General features: G+C 36.5%; 3 protein-coding genes across 7 annotated transcripts in view; 2 read left to right on the top strand and 1 right to left on the bottom strand.

The window, feature by feature from the left end:
- Positions 1-156: 156 nt before the first annotated feature.
- On the bottom strand, positions 157-2793 carry LOC106786287 (E3 ubiquitin-protein ligase RNF185-like). Of its 5 annotated transcripts, none has more exons than XM_014747492.1 (5): positions 2464-2793; positions 1031-1193; positions 771-902; positions 522-691; positions 157-415 (listed from the first exon to the last, which is right to left on the bottom strand). In XM_014747492.1, exons 2-5 carry the CDS (start codon positions 1177-1179, stop codon positions 318-320), a joined length of 549 nt encoding a protein of 182 aa, XP_014602978.1. In that variant the 5' UTR covers positions 1180-1193; positions 2464-2793; the 3' UTR covers positions 157-317. The 5 variants fall into 5 exon arrangements, with proteins under 5 accessions (XP_014602978.1, XP_014602982.1, XP_014602979.1 ...); XM_014747496.1 differs by lacking the exon at positions 2464-2793 and adding an exon at positions 2213-2246; XM_014747493.1 differs by lacking the exon at positions 2464-2793 and adding an exon at positions 2103-2197.
- Positions 2794-3204: 411 nt separating this feature from the next.
- On the top strand, positions 3205-5747 carry LOC106786242 (WD repeat-containing protein 78). Its single transcript, XM_014747404.1, has 5 exons — positions 3205-3671; positions 3733-4126; positions 4211-4537; positions 4610-4894; positions 4971-5747. Exons 1-5 carry the CDS (start codon positions 3217-3219, stop codon positions 5745-5747), a joined length of 2238 nt encoding a protein of 745 aa, XP_014602890.1. The 5' UTR covers positions 3205-3216.
- Positions 5748-6297: 550 nt separating this feature from the next.
- Positions 6298-20560, top strand: part of LOC106786285 — a 33083-nt gene continuing 18820 nt past the window's right edge. Inside the window, exons 1-2 of the mRNA XM_014747489.1 lie at positions 6298-6569; positions 19317-19377. Coding sequence (XP_014602975.1) covers positions 19344-19377 — 34 coding nt within the window. The 5' untranslated portion in view covers positions 6298-6569; positions 19317-19343. The remainder of the gene's footprint in view (positions 6570-19316; positions 19378-20560) is intronic.

Here is a 20560-nt window from a genome sequence, read left to right as displayed (position 1 = left end):
ATATATATATATACATATATATATATACATATATATATATATATTTATAAGATATGTATATATGTATATATAAATTAATATACATACACACACACACACATATATATATATATAGAACAAAAAGGATAAAAAGATAGTGGTAAGAGGGCTAATTAATATATATATATTTATTTATCCAAGCAGTGATATAGTTTTTTATACGATTAACAAATATTATTAAAAATAAGGAAAATTATGTATGAAGAACGCACGTATAATGGACTGGCCGAATAATATTAAAAATTATTATGAGACATATAGCGCGTGTTAAAAAACTGTTACGCCATTAGCAGCCAGCAAATGAATATCAATGATAACCAAAGAAATATCTTAGATAAGAAATGCTCTTCTTCGAATTGTGGAGTACCTCGTGCAGCTATAAAATAATAATATTAATTATGTAAAAATTAATATAAAATAATTATATTAATTATAAGTGTATTATATAAAAGTGTATAAAGATCAAGATATTTGAATTATACCAGGACTTGGTCGAGTCTCTCCAAAATTAAATGTAGACGTGAAAAATGCAAATGGAAATGTTCCAATGCCGAAAGACATATATGAGCCATCACCAAACCCGAATCCAGAGAATCCTAGATTGGTTTCAGGTTCTGATCTCTGCCCGGCAGGACGAGGTGGAACATTATTTCTGAAATAATAATTCATTTAATTCTATCGTTATATTAAACATATAATATCATTCTAAATTAGATTAATGAGAGATAAACCTTGGATCTTCGTGTTTTGTTGCTCCACGTCCATACAATGGAATGACTTTTTCTTTGCTAATAGCAGCTTTACAAACCGGGCACACTTGTCGTGTTGGACGAGTTTCTAGCCATTGATGTAAACAAGGCCAGCTATACGTAATTAAACAATAAATAATATTCTAATAATACAAATACAAATATAAATACAAATGTTCATAGTTAATCATTGAACATTTGGACGCAGTCATCCAATAAAAATATCATAATAAATGACGTACCAAAACAAATGTCCACACATGCTTACGACTGCATCCTTAGCTGTATCGAGACAAATGTTGCATTCAAACATTCTATCATCTTTTTCTTTTTCTTCCGTAGCAGAACCCGAAGGCCTAGAAGGCCCGGCTTGTTCCCTCATCGTACTCATCTCACTCCAATTATCTAAGACAATAAAAGTATTCCAGATAAAGTTATAAAAAGTATTGCGATAAATTATAAAATTGAATTTTGATTAGAGAGATAATAAGAACGCTCATATAACACGTAGAGAGATTAATGAGATATCATTGAAATCAGCTTGTTATCATTGTAGCCTAAGGACACTCTAAAACAATAAATATACAAATACCTGTAAATAAATATAATGCGAATTGGACTACGAATGGAACCATAAACGAACTTGGATTCCCGAATTGTATTTACATATTTAATAAGCAATATTTTAAAGATCTCAAATTAATCACGAATAAGACGACAAATTAAAAATTAAAAACAATAATTAAAAAATAAAAATAAAAACTGTAAAATATTTAATGACACGTAGTAGATAAAGCAAAGGTTAAGTGATCGCTTTATATAGTAACAGACCTTATTACGTACGACGAACATACGTGGTCTTCATCACACGACGATCGCTCTCTCTCTGTCTGTGTGTGTGTCTCTCTCTCTCTCTAATTGTGCAAGTTATTCACAACGGAAAATCCGAAGTACATATGTACATACGTGCATTCAAATACAATAGAGGTATCAATCTCTGTTTTTCGAGATACGTTGAATCAAAAGTCATGTGTTCTTGAAACGATAAAAACGATATGATTAGTAAACTGTACCGAATAATAAAACAAAAAAACAATCTCATCATAATTATCATTTAAATCTAACAACGAACGTTATTCATAGGAAAGAAAATAATAAAAAATCCAATTTCGTTTATGTTCATGAAAGACAAAGATACAAAAGGATGATAGTTTAGATGACAGCTGTTAAAAAGTAAATTAAAATTAGGACGTTAAAGGATGATTAGTGACGTGTGTTCATCGTTGTTGGTGTGATATTCCTATCGATACTTACTTCTTCAATGTGCTACGATTAAAAGGCCACTCTTTCGGCCATTTATTTTCTCCCACTAGCGTTTCTTCGTAACAACAAAAAAGAAAGACAAAAAAAAGCATAATACTTACTCTTACTTTTATTCTCCCTCTCTCTCTTTTCCTTTACCACCCTCCCCACCTCTCTCTCTCTCTCTCTCTCTCTCTCTCTCTCTCGCATAGACATACGTTCTCTTTGTCTCTCTAATTATTCACAAGCTATCAAAGTTTTGTCAACGAATCAAGCGTTTCTTTAAATGTAACGATTGCGCAAGCACCGAACGGTTAATTTTTATTTTTTGCAGTATAAAATGTAAAACGTATATTCACAGGTTAACACGTACATGAGAAATTCGACAAACGATGGTGGCTCGTTAAAATGAGATGTCCTTGAAGTCGAAAATTTTCACATTCGGAATTGTTTTTCTTTCCTTTTCTATACACGTCCCTCCAACGCAATTCTTCTTATCGTGCACATATAACCTCATAAACGATCAAAGAATCTTTTTTATCGTGATATTTTATTACCAATAATCGTTATAATAATAAGTATAGTAATATTTTGGTATAAATGGATTTTTACTTTTTTATTTGACTGGATCAACGCGCGCGCACACACATTAGTGTTGGTCTTGTATCGACCAAAAGACGTCTCGTTCGATCACGTATATCGAATAGTTCCCGTTTTTCCTGCTAGAGAGCATCCGCGTTTCGAGTTGCGCATGGCGCTTATTTTCAAATCGTTTTATTTTTATTCGAGACAAATGAATCCTTTTAAAAAATGATCTTAATGAATTGTTTTAATGTGAAATTGAAGATTGGAATGTATTTTTCGTTTAAATTTAAATAGATTTAACATATTCCTTTGTTTTTTATTTGATAGGATAGAAATAGAAGATAATATCAGTTCGATCGATTCTCACGTTTCCATGGAATCCTACGCTATGGTGTAAGATATCATTGTTTGCGAATAAGTACTGGATCAAGTGAGTGAAATAATCTCTATAATAAAAAAACCATTGATTTGATATTATATTTTAATTGAAATAGAAGAAATTAGATGAAAAAAGTTACGCGTATGAATAAATAATAGAAATATGAAAGCAAGCGATACGGACAATTCTCAGAGACAAAGTTCTAGGCCACAAAGTATAACATCGTCAAAATTCAGATTGCAAGTTGGTTCGAAGGGTCGAAAATATGGTAAAAATATAGCATCAGCATTATTGCAACAACGTATGGCATTCCGAGTTTATGAAGATGACGTCGATGTCACACCGAAACCTTTGACACACCCTATGTTTAATTTAATCGATGATCGCCAAATGACTGCTTTTGAACAGATCGGCCTTCCTCAAGTTGAAAACAACGCCCAATTGGCTTTCTTATCTTCTTCGTTACACGTGGGCGTTAAATCCAGTTCTTCCATAGTATCTCGATCATCCCTTTATATTACTGACGATATGCAAGTGGAGAGTCTTTTGTCCACTCAGTTTGTTGGTATTTTGGATGATACTCGAGACAAAGCACCACCTCAATTCTATTTGCCCAGGTAGTAGGAATAAATAAATAAATTCATTCATTCGATCTTTCTTCTAATTGTTACTCCTCAGGCATGATCCAGATGTCTTTTACACTCGACCAGAAACAGTTACGATTATATTAAAAGAAACAGAAACTATCATCTTTTTCGAGATGCTTCCCTTGACGAGTGATCTTCGTACACCGGAAGGGCAGGCAGTCAGAGAAAGCAATGAAAGATACAAACGTTTGATATCAAGTCCTGCAATTGTTAGAAAAATAGTTGATGCTGAGACCCAAACTATTGGGACTATCACAAAATCGCGTGGAACTTATCTCGGGGAAAGAAAACGACGAAATCAAGGAATGTTTGTTAATAATTGGGTTATACACGACACGTATAAGGAATCGGAATTATTGATGAAGAAGAATGGTCTTCTAATTGTTCGTACTAGGGATAGTTATCAAAGAATGTTGGAAACACAGGTCCGATCTTTATTATCCTTTTACTACAGATTCGTTCACTCGTCTATATATTTGAAATATTCGTAAACTTAATTTAATGTGTAGGAAATGGAAGATAAATTGCCCAAATATGACATGGCTCTCCAAGTTAAACGTTCCTCTGAACAATTAGCTCACATGGTATATAATACTGGATTTCTGAACTCTGTACGTGTTATGGAACGAATATTATCCAACAATGTTTACCTTGCTGCTCAAAAACGTTTCACTGGGATCGTCCAACGAGATCCGTGTAGTCTCGATTTAGAATTTACGTACGATCTTGATCTCCTATGGACTTATACTTGCGATTTAAGTAACGATCGACCAGTTTCTTCATTTCGTTGGAATTACTCTAATAGAAACATCATTGCTGTGTCGTATGGATCAAAAGTTCGTATAGAGCAATAATGCTTTTTTGTATTAACAGTGCGATAAATATTGATACGATCATTTCGCGTACAGCCAGGCAATGATAAAAAAGATGGTCTCTTGTTATTGTGGTGTGCAAAAAACCCAAAAGAACCAGGACAAATCTATTCCTTTGACAGTCAGATTTCCGACATCGATTGGAGTCACGATCGGCCAAATTTACTTGCTATTGGTTTTTACAATGGTTCGATCAAAGTTATCGACGTTAGCAGCACTTCTATTAACATAATACGACAAAGCAATGCTGACACTTCATCTGTATATGAACCTCATTGGCAAGTACAATGGTGGGAAAGCGACGAACATTTTGATTTTCAGGTATTGAAAGTTTAATATTCAAAGAAGAGAAATCAAAATAAATATATAAGTTGAATACTTGTGTTTCTTGGTTTAGGAATTAATTTATACGAGTAATCAAAATGGTCATGTATATCGTTACCCGTTGGACGAAGATTTCGTAATGACCAAAATGATGAAAATTTCTAAGATAGAAGATAAAATACCAGGAGTTAAAAGATCGGACCAATGTATCGAGTACGATATTTTAATGAGTCAAAATCCAGGTGTTCTTGTTCTTTGCAGACATCCAACTTTAAATGCCATTTATTTTGTTGGTTCGGACGAGGGTGCGATATATCGATGCTCTACAAATTATTTGTATCAACACATCGATAGTTTTCTAGCTCACGATGGCCCAATCTACAGAATGGAATTTTCTCCTTTTTGTTGTAAACTCTTTTTGACTTGCGGAGCCGATTGGTGTACGAGGATTTGGATAGAAGAACTAACCGAACCTTTGATCACTCTTTCAACAACGACGGCATGTGTGCCCTACGCAACTTGGTGTCCTACGTATTCAACCATAATCGCTAGCATCGTTAACAACGAAATTTGCATATGGAATATCAAAAGAAGAACCTATGCTCCATTATCTGTAACACGTTCACCAAACGAAGCAAGACTAGTGAAAGTCGAGTTCAGTGCTAATGCTAAACAGATGGTAGCCGCGGATGTTCAAGGTGCTATATATATTTATAATTTAGAAGGTATGCCATTTTCACCTTACAATCAGGAAGAAGTTTTAATCGAATCTATCGAGAAGGCATTGCTTACCAAACCTGAGTTGTTGAGGAAACTTCGAAAAACTGGCCCACCATTCTCCGACAATTGATATATTGTCATACAAGTAGTACAATAAAAGAAAAGGATATACCTATATTTAATAATATTAAGGAAGATTATAGGGAAAGAGATCTACTTTACCAACCGTATAAGAGATCAGAAAACAATAAGGAGTGGGGATAAGAAGGTGGTAGTCGAGGAACCTGACGGAGTTCCCTCGGGCGTCTTCGCTCGAGGGCTTCGCGTGATTCGTTCGAAGGTAAGAGAGCAAAGGGAGAGAAAGGTTCGGATTCTCAAGCGTGCGTCTCGACAAGCTGGCTCCGCAGGCTCTGGCTCTGCAGGCTCTGGCTCTGCAGGCTCTGGTTCTGGACAGGCGCAACCAACCTGTGTATAGGTTTCTTGGTCTGGCTGGCTGGCTGGCTGGCTGGCTGGCAGGCAGGCAGGCAGGCAGGCTGGCTAGCTGGCACCAAAGGAGTCGGCAGAAGAGTGTGCCGTAGTGACGAGAGTGAGAGAGAGAGGGAGGGAGGGAGGGAGGGAGGGATAGAGAGGGGCTTCCCTCTTGGTTGCTTGCTGCCGCAGCTCGCGGGCACGAACTGCGCTACCGCCGTCAGCAGGCAGTCTTATTACGCCCGCACTCAACTACGCGAACTAAGTACTCTTCTTAGAGATCCCGAAGACACACGAGTTTATTTTTTCGGCTTCTCGGTACGGTTATATTTTGTTCATTTCTCGTCTTTTGACCCTTCCACGAAGTTTGTCCATTGATCGATGGACTTTTTATGATATCTAACTAGAATCAATATTCGTGTGAATTGATGGAAAGGTAGCCGAGGATAATACGGCTTTTGATTGGTCGATTGGATGGTCCAAGGTAATCCTTCTATGATTATTTCTTGTTTTTCTTTGAATTTTTGTTGCTTCCACTAATTTTACTCCTCTCTAGATATTTTTATTTATTTTATTATTGCTCATTTTTTATCGATTATATCTATATGGATATTTTATTGTATACGCGTGTGTTATATTTCAAACACTCGAGGAATGTATATATGTACAAGCAGAGGCTTTTTAAGTGGGTAAAGAAAACAGCGTTGGGTTCAACGGAATAAGCGACAAAGGGTTATACCGTGTCGTTGACTCTCGAGGATTAGTCATATTTGTTTAGTTACAGACTTTCTAGCGCGTTAAGTAGTTTCGCGGCGAAGGTCCTCGTGTCAATGTTCGGTTCACGGATGTGACATTACACTTAAGCGCTTAAGTGTAATGCAAAAGAGGAGTTCTTTATTGAACCAATCTTTTTTCCATCTAAAACATTTTTATTCGGTGTACAACTTCTCAAATTTGTACAACTCACTGTAACATACACGAGGATCATTTAAATGATAAAAAATAAAAAAGAAATCTTCAACGTTCATAAACGGATCGATCACGAAAACGGATGATCATGAAAATCCAACCCGGCTGGTATTTTCAAATGATCAAAATTCAAATGTCACATGAGAAAATGAAACACTTAGTATTTTCCAACTGGATGTATTTGTGTTAAACGAGTCGACGGTGTGAAGGGAGCTTAATAGAGAGTAACATGTGCAAGCAAAGAATAGTGGCGATGCCGATGTTGCCGGGGCACGAGCTACACCGTGATCGCTCTGTTCTCCACGAACTCTGACCGATACCTATTCGATCGAGATCTCGAACAAATCCATGAGTGAGAATTGAAAATATAAACGTTCAATTATTCTTATCTAACAATAAGATCAAACATTGTCCTTATCGTTAAGTCGATGAAAAATAAGATACTACGAATCTATCAGTTAAATAAAAACGAGCTAGATCATCTATGCAAAGGGGGTTACCGAAGTTTGTGTGTGTGTGTGTTTCTCAAAGTTAACTCGCACAGTGTATAAATCGAGTCTCGAAGAAGTAGTGTGTGTGTGTGTGTGTGTGTGTGTGTGTGTGTTCGCTAAATTATACGTTTCCACGTGCATTCGGTATATTGTGAAGATCGGACGTTACACATTGTAACGGGTGGTGCACAAGTGAGCAGTGAAGGCGTTTAATTGTTTTCATTTTGAATAATATCAACCACATTTCTCAAATTTTAAGGTACACCTAAATAAATTAAACTATTTCTATAATATACAACAAAAAATATCTTCTGATAACTTTGGAACAATCTTATTTATTTTTTAAAATAGAATCACGAAGATTTTTTAGTAATATCTATTAACTACTCAGGATTTTATTTTGTTAATCATTAATGAATAATTAGAGTGTGTTTAATTACAGTAATGCGAATAGGAAAGGTTAGGTAGTGTAATCTATAATGCACTTGTTATTCGACTGGATTCACCGATCTTCTCTCATAATCCTTTATCTACACTAGCCTTTGCCTATTCGCCTAATCGCAAGCATGCATCACGTCTTTCTATCTTCATCTATTTTCTTTCGTTCTCTAGGAACAGCTTGCATCTATGGGGTTTCTCTCTCTCTCTCTCCTCTTCTCTTCGTTCTCTTCTGGTACATACATAAGTAAATTTTTCTGACATTATCGCTAGGATGTAGCCTTTACGCGAGGACAAACCACTTATCTCATCTCCTGTTCTAAGGAAAGTTCATGAGAGTTCGCATTCATGTTTTCTAATCGTCGTTAGAACTACGTACTAAGGTACCTACGTACTTCTATATATACTTTACTTGTAGATACACCTCGATGTACTAAGTGTTTCATAAGATGGCTTATGGTTGATGGCAAGAAGTATCTACTGTTGATGAGTTCTGTTTCTCGTAAATCGAAAGTTGGATGGGAGCCATCTTTCTTTATGTGTTTAATGACTTCCATATTCGTAACGATATGGAATATCGTGTATGATTTTAACCTTTACCGGGGTTCAAATATCAAAATTAAAATACTGCAAACCTTTAACAAGTATTAATACATTTGTTCATTACTTTTGAATAAAAGGAAGATGACTTGTAGGATTGTTGTAAGGAGATTATTGTAAGGAGATTATTGAAATTAGTGATAATCGTTCTGGTTTTACTTTGTTTCATATTTCTTTGAACAAATACGATGTGATGCTGTCTTTTAGAGAAAATTTATATTGCGAAAGAGATATGATATGTACTTAAGTACGAGGCCATTTTTTTTCCATTTATGAAACATGGAAAGGAGAAAGAAAAACAGGATCTCTCTCGCTAGAACGCGTGGGCATAGCGCGTTATCATCTGCAGTAATTTACGTATATATTACGAGTAGTAACATCCTGTTCTCTCTCGGTTGGTTCTGTACTCTGTATATAGGTTCTATGCACTCCTTGCAGTCATAGATTATCGTGCATGCATTAGGTCTGAATCATCGATTGGTACAACAAACTTATAACCAAAGTAGGAACATGCTTGTTTCAAATTCAATAAAACAATCATTTGAAAACCTAATTTTTGTATGTATATAAATAAAGAAGACAAAAATTGTCAAACATGCATAAGAATCGTAACTGAACAAATGGAAGCATACGTTTCGCGGATATATTATATATAAGTAAGACGATAAGAGGAGAGGTCGGATTTGCGACATCGGATTTGCGACGTCAGGAAAATGCGTTTGATCTGCGATTTGCGAACAACGTAGGTGGTGTGACGGGCGCAAATAATGCGTGAAAATACGAGTAGCAACAAGAACTCGCTTACAGCGATAAGGGTACATTCGTACATCGTCTTGGCTACGTGATCTCGAATCTTAAAGGATACAATTCAAACTATAGATATACATGTATATGCGTTTAATACATAATCTTGACAAGAAACATATTTATAAATGTTTAACAAAACGATAATTGCAATTAGCTGTTAACGTCTGTGCGTAATCCGGTAGAAATGAACTGGAAACAAAGTCTTAGTAGTAAGAGGATAAGACGAATGCATAAAAAAAAAAAGAAAAAGGAAATTTCTAAAGTTGCATCTATTTGAAAAGGTGACTTTTGAACACGACCCGACCACGAGAGAAAGAAACAAAGAGAAGGGAAGTATAAAACACAAAGAACTCGTGACTGGGATATTAGAGGAGGATCAGGAAAGAGTTCGAAGAGGATTCCTAATCCTCTCGATAGCAAAAGAGACTCGTGCGAGCAGTCGACACGTCCGAGTGCAGTGCTCCTCGTGCCATCTCATCTATAGCTTGCCTCGTGCCTGCATACTCAACGTTATTTCCCTGGCTCGACTTCTCTTTTTTCTTTCTTTCATTCCCTCTCTCCCTCTCTCCCTCCCTCTCTCACCTTCTTATCGCTGTAAGCCGAAGAATCAGAAATACCACCACCCGCTGACTACCGGACCCAAGATCCGGAAAACCAAAAACGGCGACCGCGAATTCGCTTCGACAGGATTGCCCATCGGTAATATACCGGGGGTACCAGATTTTTGTCTAACTATTATTCGATGATCGCAATTTAAACAGATCCTTCTTATAAAATTATAACGTCTAACGGAAAGATAGACGTAATATTTTTTGTTTGCTCGAGGAATGAAGATCTAAAGGTTTCCACAACATTGGATCAAACATTTTTCAAATATCTGGATAAACTGGTGTTGCTAACTAAGTTACACACTGAGAAAGAAGAGCATACTCTTCCAGTATGCGTTTCATCTTACTTCCAATTTCGGATCGGTCAAGTTCTTCTTCTTCTTTTTCTTCTTGAGGATTTTGCTTGAACTTGATGCACGATAAGGAAAGAGAAAGAGAAAGAGAAAGAAAAAGAGAAAGAGAAAGAGAAAGAGAGGAGAAGAAGAAGAAGGATTGCGAGTTTGCAGTATATCCATGGAGTAGCCGCTTTGTTTCACACGGCACGTCCAGCAATTAGTATTCAGTCTCCTTGGGACACCCAGTGTAAGCGTGTATATAAGATACTGGCCTCTCCAAGTAAACTTGTTTATCAAGTTACACACGGCCCGGTGAGTCTCCCTCTTCGTTCGTCTCTCTTCGCCCTGGAACAGCTTGGAAAAGGATGGTAGAAACAGCCAATTCTATGATGTACTTTTTCGAACATTTTTCTTTTATTTTTAACGGTCGACGCCATTATGGATCTTTACCAAATACTTCAAATATGTAAAACAAACTAAAACTTTATCTATCTCTTTCGTTCTAAACGAACAAAAATATCAGATAGTTTTCGCAAATTTGGAATAATTATTATTTACTATCATTTTTACACACGCGCATTATATATCGCGTACCTTACGGTCTACTATATATACGTCCACTCGAAAATTGAAATTATTTATATCATCGTGGATTATGAAACGTTAATGGCCTTGAAATTTCACGCGTAAGCGATTATCATACCTCGCTTATGGGCTATTTAAATCGCATCATTTATATATATATATATATATATGTATAATGCGTATACGTATATGGACGCGTTGAATCCTTTGGGTAGGAAACAAGCAAACACTGCTAATACACTATTATACAAAAAGAGATTTATTCGAATCGAAATAATGTTTTACGATTGCCCGAAGTAGCGAGACGAATTTTTCGAACGATTTCCAACCTCTCCCTCTTACCTCCCCCTTTCCCTCCCTCTCTGACTCACTCACGAAATTCTTGTCAGGAGGCCAATTTACGTTACGAGCGTGTACCGAGAAGTTATCAACATAATCGTAAGATAAACACCCCTCATAAAATTAAAAAGCTCGCACTCTCTGCACAAAGAATCTTACTCTCTCTCTCTTTCTCGCTCGGAGTGCAGTTTCTCTTCCCCTTTCTTCTCCTTATCCTTTATTTTTTTAATTTTTTCTTCACTCGACCAAAAAGCGCTACCTCGAATTTATTCTCACGCATTTAAATCGTTTTATAAAAGATCTTTAAATCGTTTGTTAATTGCAGTTGTATATTAACGTTCGTGCATTTTAATCTAACGTCAATTTATTGTTCAACGATGAACCAAAATTGACAAATATTTCAACGCGATTTATGGAAATATTCAAATTTTTCTTTGAATGTTTCTGCCGAGAGAAATAATTATTGTTGTTGTTTATCGATTATGGAAAATTTCCGTATAAAAATCGTCGATATAAATTGAAACGGGCTTACGTGTTTCCTCGGAAAGTTCGAACGGTGGTGGAGGATTGGCGAGCAGCATGTTGGCGTCCCTAATTGTGACCTCCACACGACTGTTGCCATTATTATCAAGGCCGAAGATTGACCAGGCTTGACGACGCGGCATTACACCGAAATTGCTGAGGAATGCTCGTGCCTCTCCGAAGCGGACCATCCTCATTTCTTCCTTCCGAAAAAAGTCGATGGCTTGAGGAGAAGGAGGAGCAGGAGAGTGAACTTAAAGAGAAAAATAGAAGATGAAGAAGAAGAAGAAGAAGAAAGAGGGAGAGAGAGAGAATAAAAAAAGGAAAATAAGCAGAGAGCTACTAAAAGTCGACCGGTTGAGAAAATAAGAAAAAGAACAAGAGAATGAGAAGGAGAATGAGAAGGAGAAGGAGAAGGAGAAGGAGGAAAGAGAAGTAGAGGATCTCTCGAGTACGATGGGGACGACCTTACGGAATAGGACAACCACAACGATGACAGAGACAAAGAGTCGAATGTTAATGAGGGAGATCGACCGGCAGTCCGAGGGGCCACAAACAAGCAATACGATCATCCTCCATTTCTACCTTTCAAATCTTTCTCTTTTTATAACTTATAGTCTATAATCTAACTTTTCTACAATGTTTCTATGTCTCTAATCTAGACTATCATTTTGTATCTGTCGCATATTGCTGACTGCAATTTCAAATCTGAATATACACATGCGAAAGTTTGTAGGATGACTTGACGGACAAATGTAATGGGTGTTTCCAGAGGATATCTTACGAATGCTATAGCGAAATGATAAAAAATAGTAAGAATAGAAGGGTGGGAGTTGGCGGTAAGGCGACAAGGGTCGTGAACACCGGCAGCATACGTGATGATGCGAGCGTGACTCGTTCTTTCTCTTTTTCCTTTTCTTTTTCCTTTTTGTTCATCCTAAGAAAGTGAGTGTACGCAATATGGTCGCTTCGTTTTATCATCAAACTTCTTCTCTCTAACTTCGAGAAGATGCCTAATGTCGAGATTCGACTTTTCAATGAAAACAAAATAAAAGTTGTTCTTCTCTGAATCGAAAGTACAGTTTATTTAATATATTTTAAAGATTATTTTAGTTGTTTTTACGCGCTGATAGGTATGCGTAACAAATTAGCGATCAGAGAGATAACTAGCAGAGGAAGGAGGTAAAATTTTTGCAGCAATTTCGAGAGTCCTCCATTCGTGTATGTAAACGAACCGAGGAGAGGGTGGACCGTTCTTTTTCTTCGACGCGTAAATCCGGTTCTTTGTTGGACGATGGACCTGGCCAGGATTGATTGGGCCGAACTGGCCAATCGGCCTTTTCAAAGAGAACCTACTTTCCAATTGTTTTTTATTTTCTTGTTTTTTTGTTTTGTTTTTTTTTTTTTAATTTTTCACATCATACAACACCTAATCGACAAAGTCTGAAAATCATCTCTTGGGATCTAAAGTTATCCGTTGAAAAATCTTTATCGCGATAGATTTTCTTCAAAATACATATTTATATTTCGCGAATGATCAATGTTAAAACATAATAATCAAACGGTAGAAGAGATTATTGCTATCGTACGCCAGATGCATTTTTATGCATATTTACCAACCCAAAGTGGGCTACTTTAAAGTGGCCCCCAACATCTATAATCATCGACGAATTAACGCCGTAAAAAATCAAGGCCATCTTTGGCATACATCCTTATAGCACGTGTATATTACATATATCGGCTTGATCTAAATCAAATTTCACGGAGAATTATTTTTTTTTTAGTAATATTAGTATCCTTTTCATTTCCTCGTACGTTTCGTTCTAAATATTCACGCGTCACATTTTATATGCGAGCTTAAAAATCAGTAATATTATTATTTCCTGCTACCGGCGTATCTAATTAATGATAAAACGTTAGATTGACATTAGTATGAGAGAGAGAGAGAAGACCATCTAATTACTTACCCTCGAGTAATAATTTGAACATGCAACTCGTATAATATAACGACGATACCGTTTGCTGTCGATAAACTTTGCCAGCTACTTAACTTTATAGCTTAGCTAGATCATTCCTAGATCGTGTACTAACGATCTCGAATAAAGTCTGAGAGAGAGAGAGAGAGGGAGGGAGAGAGGGAAAGAAATGTCCTAATTACACGGTTTACGCTTCGAAGAACACGGAGCATCGTAAGCTAACGGTGAATACGATCACGATTGATTTGCCATTAAGTTTGTAACAATTATGAGATCATCGAGGATAATCAGAAATAGTTGAAAATATATTCATTTTATCAAAGCGGAAAGAGACCGGTCTAGACATGTTTTATCATCATCATCGTAATTATTTTTTCGTAATAATTCAAACTTATTGTCAAAAAAGAAACAAGATTTATGAAAAATAATAAAAATTCTTTGTATCTATTAAGAAAATATATTGAATCAAGTTATACGTCTGTGCAACAATGTATACTGTAAGCTTGTCAATGTACTCGAAAAAGTATGCCTGGCATGATCAAGAAGACGACTAAGCATGTCTGGGAGACGATGTTTAGTATCGATTCAATTCTAAGCAAGAAGTAGAAGGAAGCTCGTCAAGTTATTAGACATGTGCTGGCATAGTCGACGGAAGGACCCACTTGAATGCAATCAGCTGCATTCAAGGCTTGCATTCGCTGTTTCTTAAGAGCTTTAAAGATTCTCCTCTATGTGCCTATCGATTTTTACTTTTCTATTCTGTATCCACTTGTTAGAAGAGTGCGAGTGTACTGACTCGGGACACATAGAAGAAGTCAATTTTACGACTTTCTCGCTCGTTCGATTTCATAGCATCGTCAAAAGGAACGTTAACGAGTCCTAGTCATTATTTTCATGAAAAAGTTTAATCAAATTAGTGTTAATTAAAAATGATTAAACAGATGGTAATTAAAGTTGATATGTACTTTGGTTGACTATCACATGAAAGGGTTCTGTTCATTTGTGTTGGTCAGTTGTTATCAGTGATCAAAATAAGAAGAAGAAGAAGAAAAAGAGGAGGAGAAAGATGGTGGTTGGTAGAATCAAAGAGAGTGGACCGAGCGAGTCTCGGATAGTTTCACACGGGAAGTCGTCACTCTTTCTCTCTTAAGAAAGAGAGAGAGAGAGAGAGAGAGAGAGGATTGTTTTCACAGACGCGTCTTCGTTCGCGCCTGACTTCGACACCCGCTGACATCGGCGAGATTGAAAACGGTCACCCAGCTAACAAGCTCTCCGCAGTCAACGTACCTTTCCTATCGAGTTTTCAAATCCGACATTCGATCCCCTTCGAGCTACGACCAGTTAGCTGCCCAATTTTTGTACTTCGACTAGAATAGCAAACAAACAAAAAGTAGCCCGAGTTAGGTGTCGTGTACAAGATGAAGTATGGTCGCTCGGTTAGAATCGATTTGCTACAGTTGCCATTGGTTTCTTCCAAGAGAATCTTCATAGAATTTAAATAGAAGCTGAGTCAACAAACTATTCGATTCTCAATTATTTTTATTATTTTCAAAGATACTTTGTGCGTATTTTTGTCTATACGAAAGTAAGATGATTTTTATTTTATTTACGACTAAATGCAAATTAACTTTCGAGGATTTTCATTATAGCCAAAACCATGGACGATATTCGGTGTATATAAATTGTTGCTGACTCAGCCTATACTTCTCAAAGATAGATAGAGATAGAGAGAGAGAGAGAGAGAAAGGTTATTACAAAGTTTAAGCGGAACGAAGTCGATCTCGTCTTCTCGTAAAAGGAACCCGACGAGGTATCGAGATAATCTAGAAAGATAACTTCGACGTACATACATACATACATAGAGATCGTTAACGATCTGCCAAGCGGATCTGCCAAGCGGATCTGCCAAGTGGATCGTTGGCGGAAAGCTCAGAGGGCGTTTACCTTCGGTGCGAAGAATGGTTTCCGGTGTGGAAGATGCGAAGGGTAACGAACCACAGTATCCGGTGTCCAGATGCTCGTATCCGTTTACCATTCGTACACGGAGGGTGGTCACGTTATCCTCGTCCTTTCTTTTTCTTCTTCTTCTTCTTCTTATTTTCTTCGTCGTTGTTGTCGTCGTGCAACTCCTTGTTTCTTGTCACGATCCGCTCTTATATATAAACCACTTTCGGTATGTACAAATCAACAAAGATAGAAAAAGAAAGTAATATGCTTTTCCAAAAATAAATATTGTTAATTGTGCGAGGACAACAAAAATTCAAGACAAGGGGGTGTGTTAATAAGAAATTTCAATGGAATATTTTTTATTCGTGCTGCAAGATAAGAATTTTTACGAAAATTTATGATATAATTGAATTCGATTATTCGTCAATGTTTACTGCCATTTAACAAGTACATTTATCAAAGTATATACGTAATATCAATCATACACGCTCACGTAGACATTAACGCGTATCGTCATCGTTTGGTATAATATATAATTATCTCTTTCGAATTTCTCTCTCAAAATAATGATCGATTATTAACTGTGAGATGATAATTAAGAATTGTCAGTATTGGATATTCGAATGATTCGATTGAATATATTGATGTAAAAGATGTTGGAAATGATTGTTATTAATTCAATCAAAATTTCCTATTCCACGAATAAAATATGAAATTGTCAGAGAATGACGGAGAACTAACAATTTTCTCAACGGTAGGTCTTCGGAATCATATTCCCGCAAAACAAGGTGCATGTAATGAAATTTAATGCCGCTTTCTCTCTCTCTCTCTCTCTCTCTCTCTCACAACTCCTTTAATAGCTCTTCAGATTGATTCATCTTCGATCTGTTTTTGCTGAAAATATTCCCTCCTATCCACGCGTCTTGATTCATCAACGTCAAACCGAGGACAACGTGGACACGTCGTGGATTTGCTAACGTTATGCGTTTATGATGAAAAATTAGTAATCGTAAAAGTTATTTCAACGTCCTCGGAATTTTTACCAACTACTTTTATTTTTCTTTAATCATTCGAACATCTCTCTTCGATCATCATTTTCTTCTTCTTCCTCTTCCTCCTTATCTTCTTCTTCTTTTTCTTTTATTCGATATCCTAGAGAGAGATCATCGATCTACCGAGAACACCTACGGCGAATCGAGTTTATTTTTTGCTTAAATCCATACTGAACTCGAACGCGTGACGATTCAATAAGTTGAAGATATTTCAAATAAAAACTTGAAATGAAACTCATCCCGACTGCGGTCAGTTACGTTCGTTTGATTTCTCCGAGTAAAAAAAAAGAAAGAAAAAAACAAATTACAATGAAAGAAATAAATAAATGAAAATAATATAACGATACTATGATCAAATATAAAACATAATGAAGCTATTAAAAAGGGGTCCGACAGGAGGTAGAAATATTAATCGCGTCGATACGATTATCGTCGACGCGATTATCGTCGATGCGATTATCGTCGATGCGATTATCATCGATGCAATTATTCGTGCAATTAGTCGTACGTCAGAATAACTCGGTGAGAGGCGCCAAGGATAGGTGTAATCTGATGGTTCGAGATATCTCCTCAACACGCTATGACATAGCACTGCTGCACGATTGCGCCGCCAAACTTATTTACTTTCTTCAATTTTCCCCACTAGCGCGGAATTTTGGAGAATGCATAATTTATTATCTCGCGAAAACATCATTTATTATATTAAATATTATGTTTACATACTTTTGTAATATCCGAAGAGAAAGCGCCCCTCGCTAAAAATCCTACGATTGAATGCACACAAATTCATCTATAAAATGACTTGTAACATATGATGATAAGATACAGAAGTTATATCACTGATAAGTATCTTTGGTGGTAAGGCTAACGGTTGATCAAAGAGATAGTATACGGCAACACGCGCTAACAACTATGTCCTGTCTACGTTATCGTTAGCAATGATAATATCATCTACGATTTATTACCATTTTATCTTGATTTTCTATTTAAATTAACATTAATATAATGAACTTATTAGTACTCGCAAAAAAAGAGAAGCAGTTTGACTTAATGATGAATCTATTCGATTGGAAAAAATGTCAATGATTTCGTTAATGTTTCTTCTTACCGAAGACAGGTGTAAGAAATTCAGCAAAGATGCGGCAAATCGTTTCGGGTCCGGCCTCGAGTCAGTCAAAGGGTCAGCTCGAGCTAAGTCTTGGCCGTATGTATCATAAATTGACACGAGAGAATAAAATCGAATTCTTAATGGCAGCAAGTGTACGAAGCGAGTGATATATTGCGATGGTCAGGGTCGAGTAAGGTTTGTGGTACGAGTAAGAGAAAGATCGAGGGTGAGTAGGAGAAGAAGAAGGGGTCGTCCTTGCCCGCAGCTCCGAACTGGTTATGTCAAACAGCCGAGGAACGTGTTGTTGCCCTAACATGCTTTCGAGCCTGCTCTTTCGACGTGTAGGCATTCGCGGGATGATCTGAACGTGTCTCTCTAAATGCTAGCTTTTTTTACTAGCCTACTTCCGGCTCCTCGATCGTCCATCACCAAGTCGCATTACGTGTCTCTTCCCATCGTTCGGTTAACAATCATGCTTCTTCTTTCACTCCGATTTTTTCCTTTTCTTTATTCTCCCTTCATTTCGCGAGAATCGATCGAGCGAGCGAGTTATACCCGACTTTCCGGTATCCGTTCATTTTATTATTTTCTTACGTGTACGCCGATTCCTGACAACGCTCGAATATTTACCAAGTTCCTTACAAAAATTTCCATCGCAATTGCTATAATTATTTGTGCTTCGGTTGTGCCTCGATCAATTATTTATTATGTCCTTTTTATTATTGGCTTTCAATTGAATTCATTTACATTGAAAATTCCCCAACAATATTTTCATATATTTCTTTTTCCCATTCGGTTAATTATTAACAAATTTATATCTTACAATTAAATAGATTTCTGTCACCCTTGACATATTTTCTCGCATGGTACGCGAAAGATATCGTAATTAGCGCTAATTAAGAAAGAGAAAGAAAATCAAAGAAATTCATTCGTGCGTACGAAAGTATATCCACGAAATCTGATGAATTTATGGAGTCTCCAAATGAAGTCAATTAAAATACGAGAACCGGTTTTATTAAGTTCGAGACCGTTAATCCTATAGTTAATTAAATCTTATAAACTTTGAACTAAAGATTTGCATATGTTGCTGCTACTCCCCCCCACCCCACCACCACCACCCTTCTCTCTCTTTTTTATCGATCTTGAAATCTTTCTATTTATGCAGGACAAATAGGATAAACCAAATAGTCATGGCCATGGGGGGTGAATCATTGGGATAGTATTCGCTGAAAGTCGTTTCACGTAATTAACGTTACTAATTAACGTCCCAACACATCCGGAATAATTATAGCCGACACAAAACTTTGATCGAGTATCTACGCTTCCTCGTTTGAACTTTTCATACTCTCACATATCTTACATTCAATTAGGTATAATAAAATTATAAACTATCGCATTTGTTAATTATTTGATCTTATTTTTTGGTAATATTTTTTGTCGTTGTGTTGTTACAGGTGAACGTTCGTTGATAAATCAAAAGGATGTTCGCCAGACTTTGCAGACAAGCTCCAAACGGTAAGTCGAAAACGTTTAATCATTGTCATTAGAAATTCTATATATAATACTTGTTAATTATATAATCACAAAAGTGATCATATTGATACGAGGAAGCTGTTAGTCGAAGCAGGGTCTCGTCTCTCTCTCTCTTTCTCTTTCACCCTCATGGTTATGAACTTACTCGCAAACAATGGTAGAACTCTCACGGCGATATATCACTCTTGACTTCGTGAATACCTTTTACAGATCGTGCATTGTACCTTTTAACGTTGAACTCGGAGTAAAAGAACATTGAGAGATGATTTATAGACTTTACTTTTATATCTTTTTTTACCTTCAAATTCGTAACACTGACTGAACTTTTGAACTTTTATAGATAAGGAAAATTAGATGAAAATAATTATCGTTGGAATAATTGGGAGTAACGTTCGTTGGCTCGATTCCAATATCAATGTTGCCATTTTTATTAGATCGACAGGATTTGGAAAATTGAACAATCCGAGCAAGTTAACAAATTTAACTATAGTAGATGAAGAAGAAGAAGAAGAAGTTATGTTGCACTTCCGTATGCATACGACTGGGGGCGGCCCTTTAAGTGGTAGCCATGAGCAGCTTGTTGAACACGCCTTAACCTCTGTGATCTTGACTTTGCGGCTTGTCTTAGGCATAAGACTGGAGATGGTAGTTATTAATACGAAGAATCTGCATAAGCCATCTTCTCTTTGAGTCTCCTTAACGCTCTTCGTATGTCCGTAATAGCTTACCGAGCTAGCTAAGAGGATAATCTTTAAATTTTCCTAATATTTTCTTTTCTATACCTTTTCGTATCATTTCTTTATCATCATGCAACAAAATATTTGGAAATATGATATTGCAGTCGTTGCAATTGGCAAATCATTCTTTTTCCAATGATTTACAGCCAATTGTTTACAAATCTAAATTGTTATTTTACCGTTAATCTGTTTGAATTTCATATGAAATTTGTTCCGATCCAAAAATCGATACGAACAAGTTAATTATCATCGACTGTTAGCCCTGACTGTTACGGAAACTTTTCGAGGATCTTAGGGTTCGCGTGTCGAGGTCATGGTGGTACCAACCAAGAGGCGTGGGAACGGGAAAGTCGTTGATGCTTTTAAACTCTCGAATTAATTTCTTTTTCTTCTTCACTGGGTGTAAGAATGGGAAGGAAGATTTTCGA

The sequence above is a fragment of the Polistes canadensis genome, unplaced genomic scaffold (genome assembly GCF_001313835.1).
Source record: "Polistes canadensis isolate GaletaPanama2010 unplaced genomic scaffold, ASM131383v1 scaffold_70, whole genome shotgun sequence".
NCBI classification, from domain to species: domain Eukaryota; kingdom Metazoa; phylum Arthropoda; class Insecta; order Hymenoptera; family Vespidae; genus Polistes; species Polistes canadensis.
This window is presented reverse-complemented; position numbering and strand designations above follow the sequence as displayed.

Excerpts from the sequence above, each read along its gene's own strand:
- LOC106786287 (XM_014747491.1), bottom strand. The coding sequence starts at position 1,423 with ATGGTTCCATTCGTAGTCCAATTCGCATTATATTTATTTACAG. Across the intron at positions 1,194-1,380 it reads CGCATTATATTTATTTACAG|ATAATTGGAGTGAGATGAGT; the intron begins GTATTTGTATAT and ends TTATTGTCTTAG. Across the intron at positions 692-770 it reads ACAAAACACGAAGATCCAAG|AAATAATGTTCCACCTCGTC; the intron begins GTTTATCTCTCA and ends TTATTATTTCAG.
- LOC106786242 (XM_014747404.1), top strand. The coding sequence starts at position 3,217 with ATGAAAGCAAGCGATACGGACAATTCTCAGAGACAAAGTTCTAGGCCA. Across the intron at positions 3,672-3,732 it reads CCTCAATTCTATTTGCCCAG|GCATGATCCAGATGTCTTTT; the intron begins GTAGTAGGAATA and ends GTTACTCCTCAG. Across the intron at positions 4,127-4,210 it reads AAAGAATGTTGGAAACACAG|GAAATGGAAGATAAATTGCC; the intron begins GTCCGATCTTTA and ends TTTAATGTGTAG.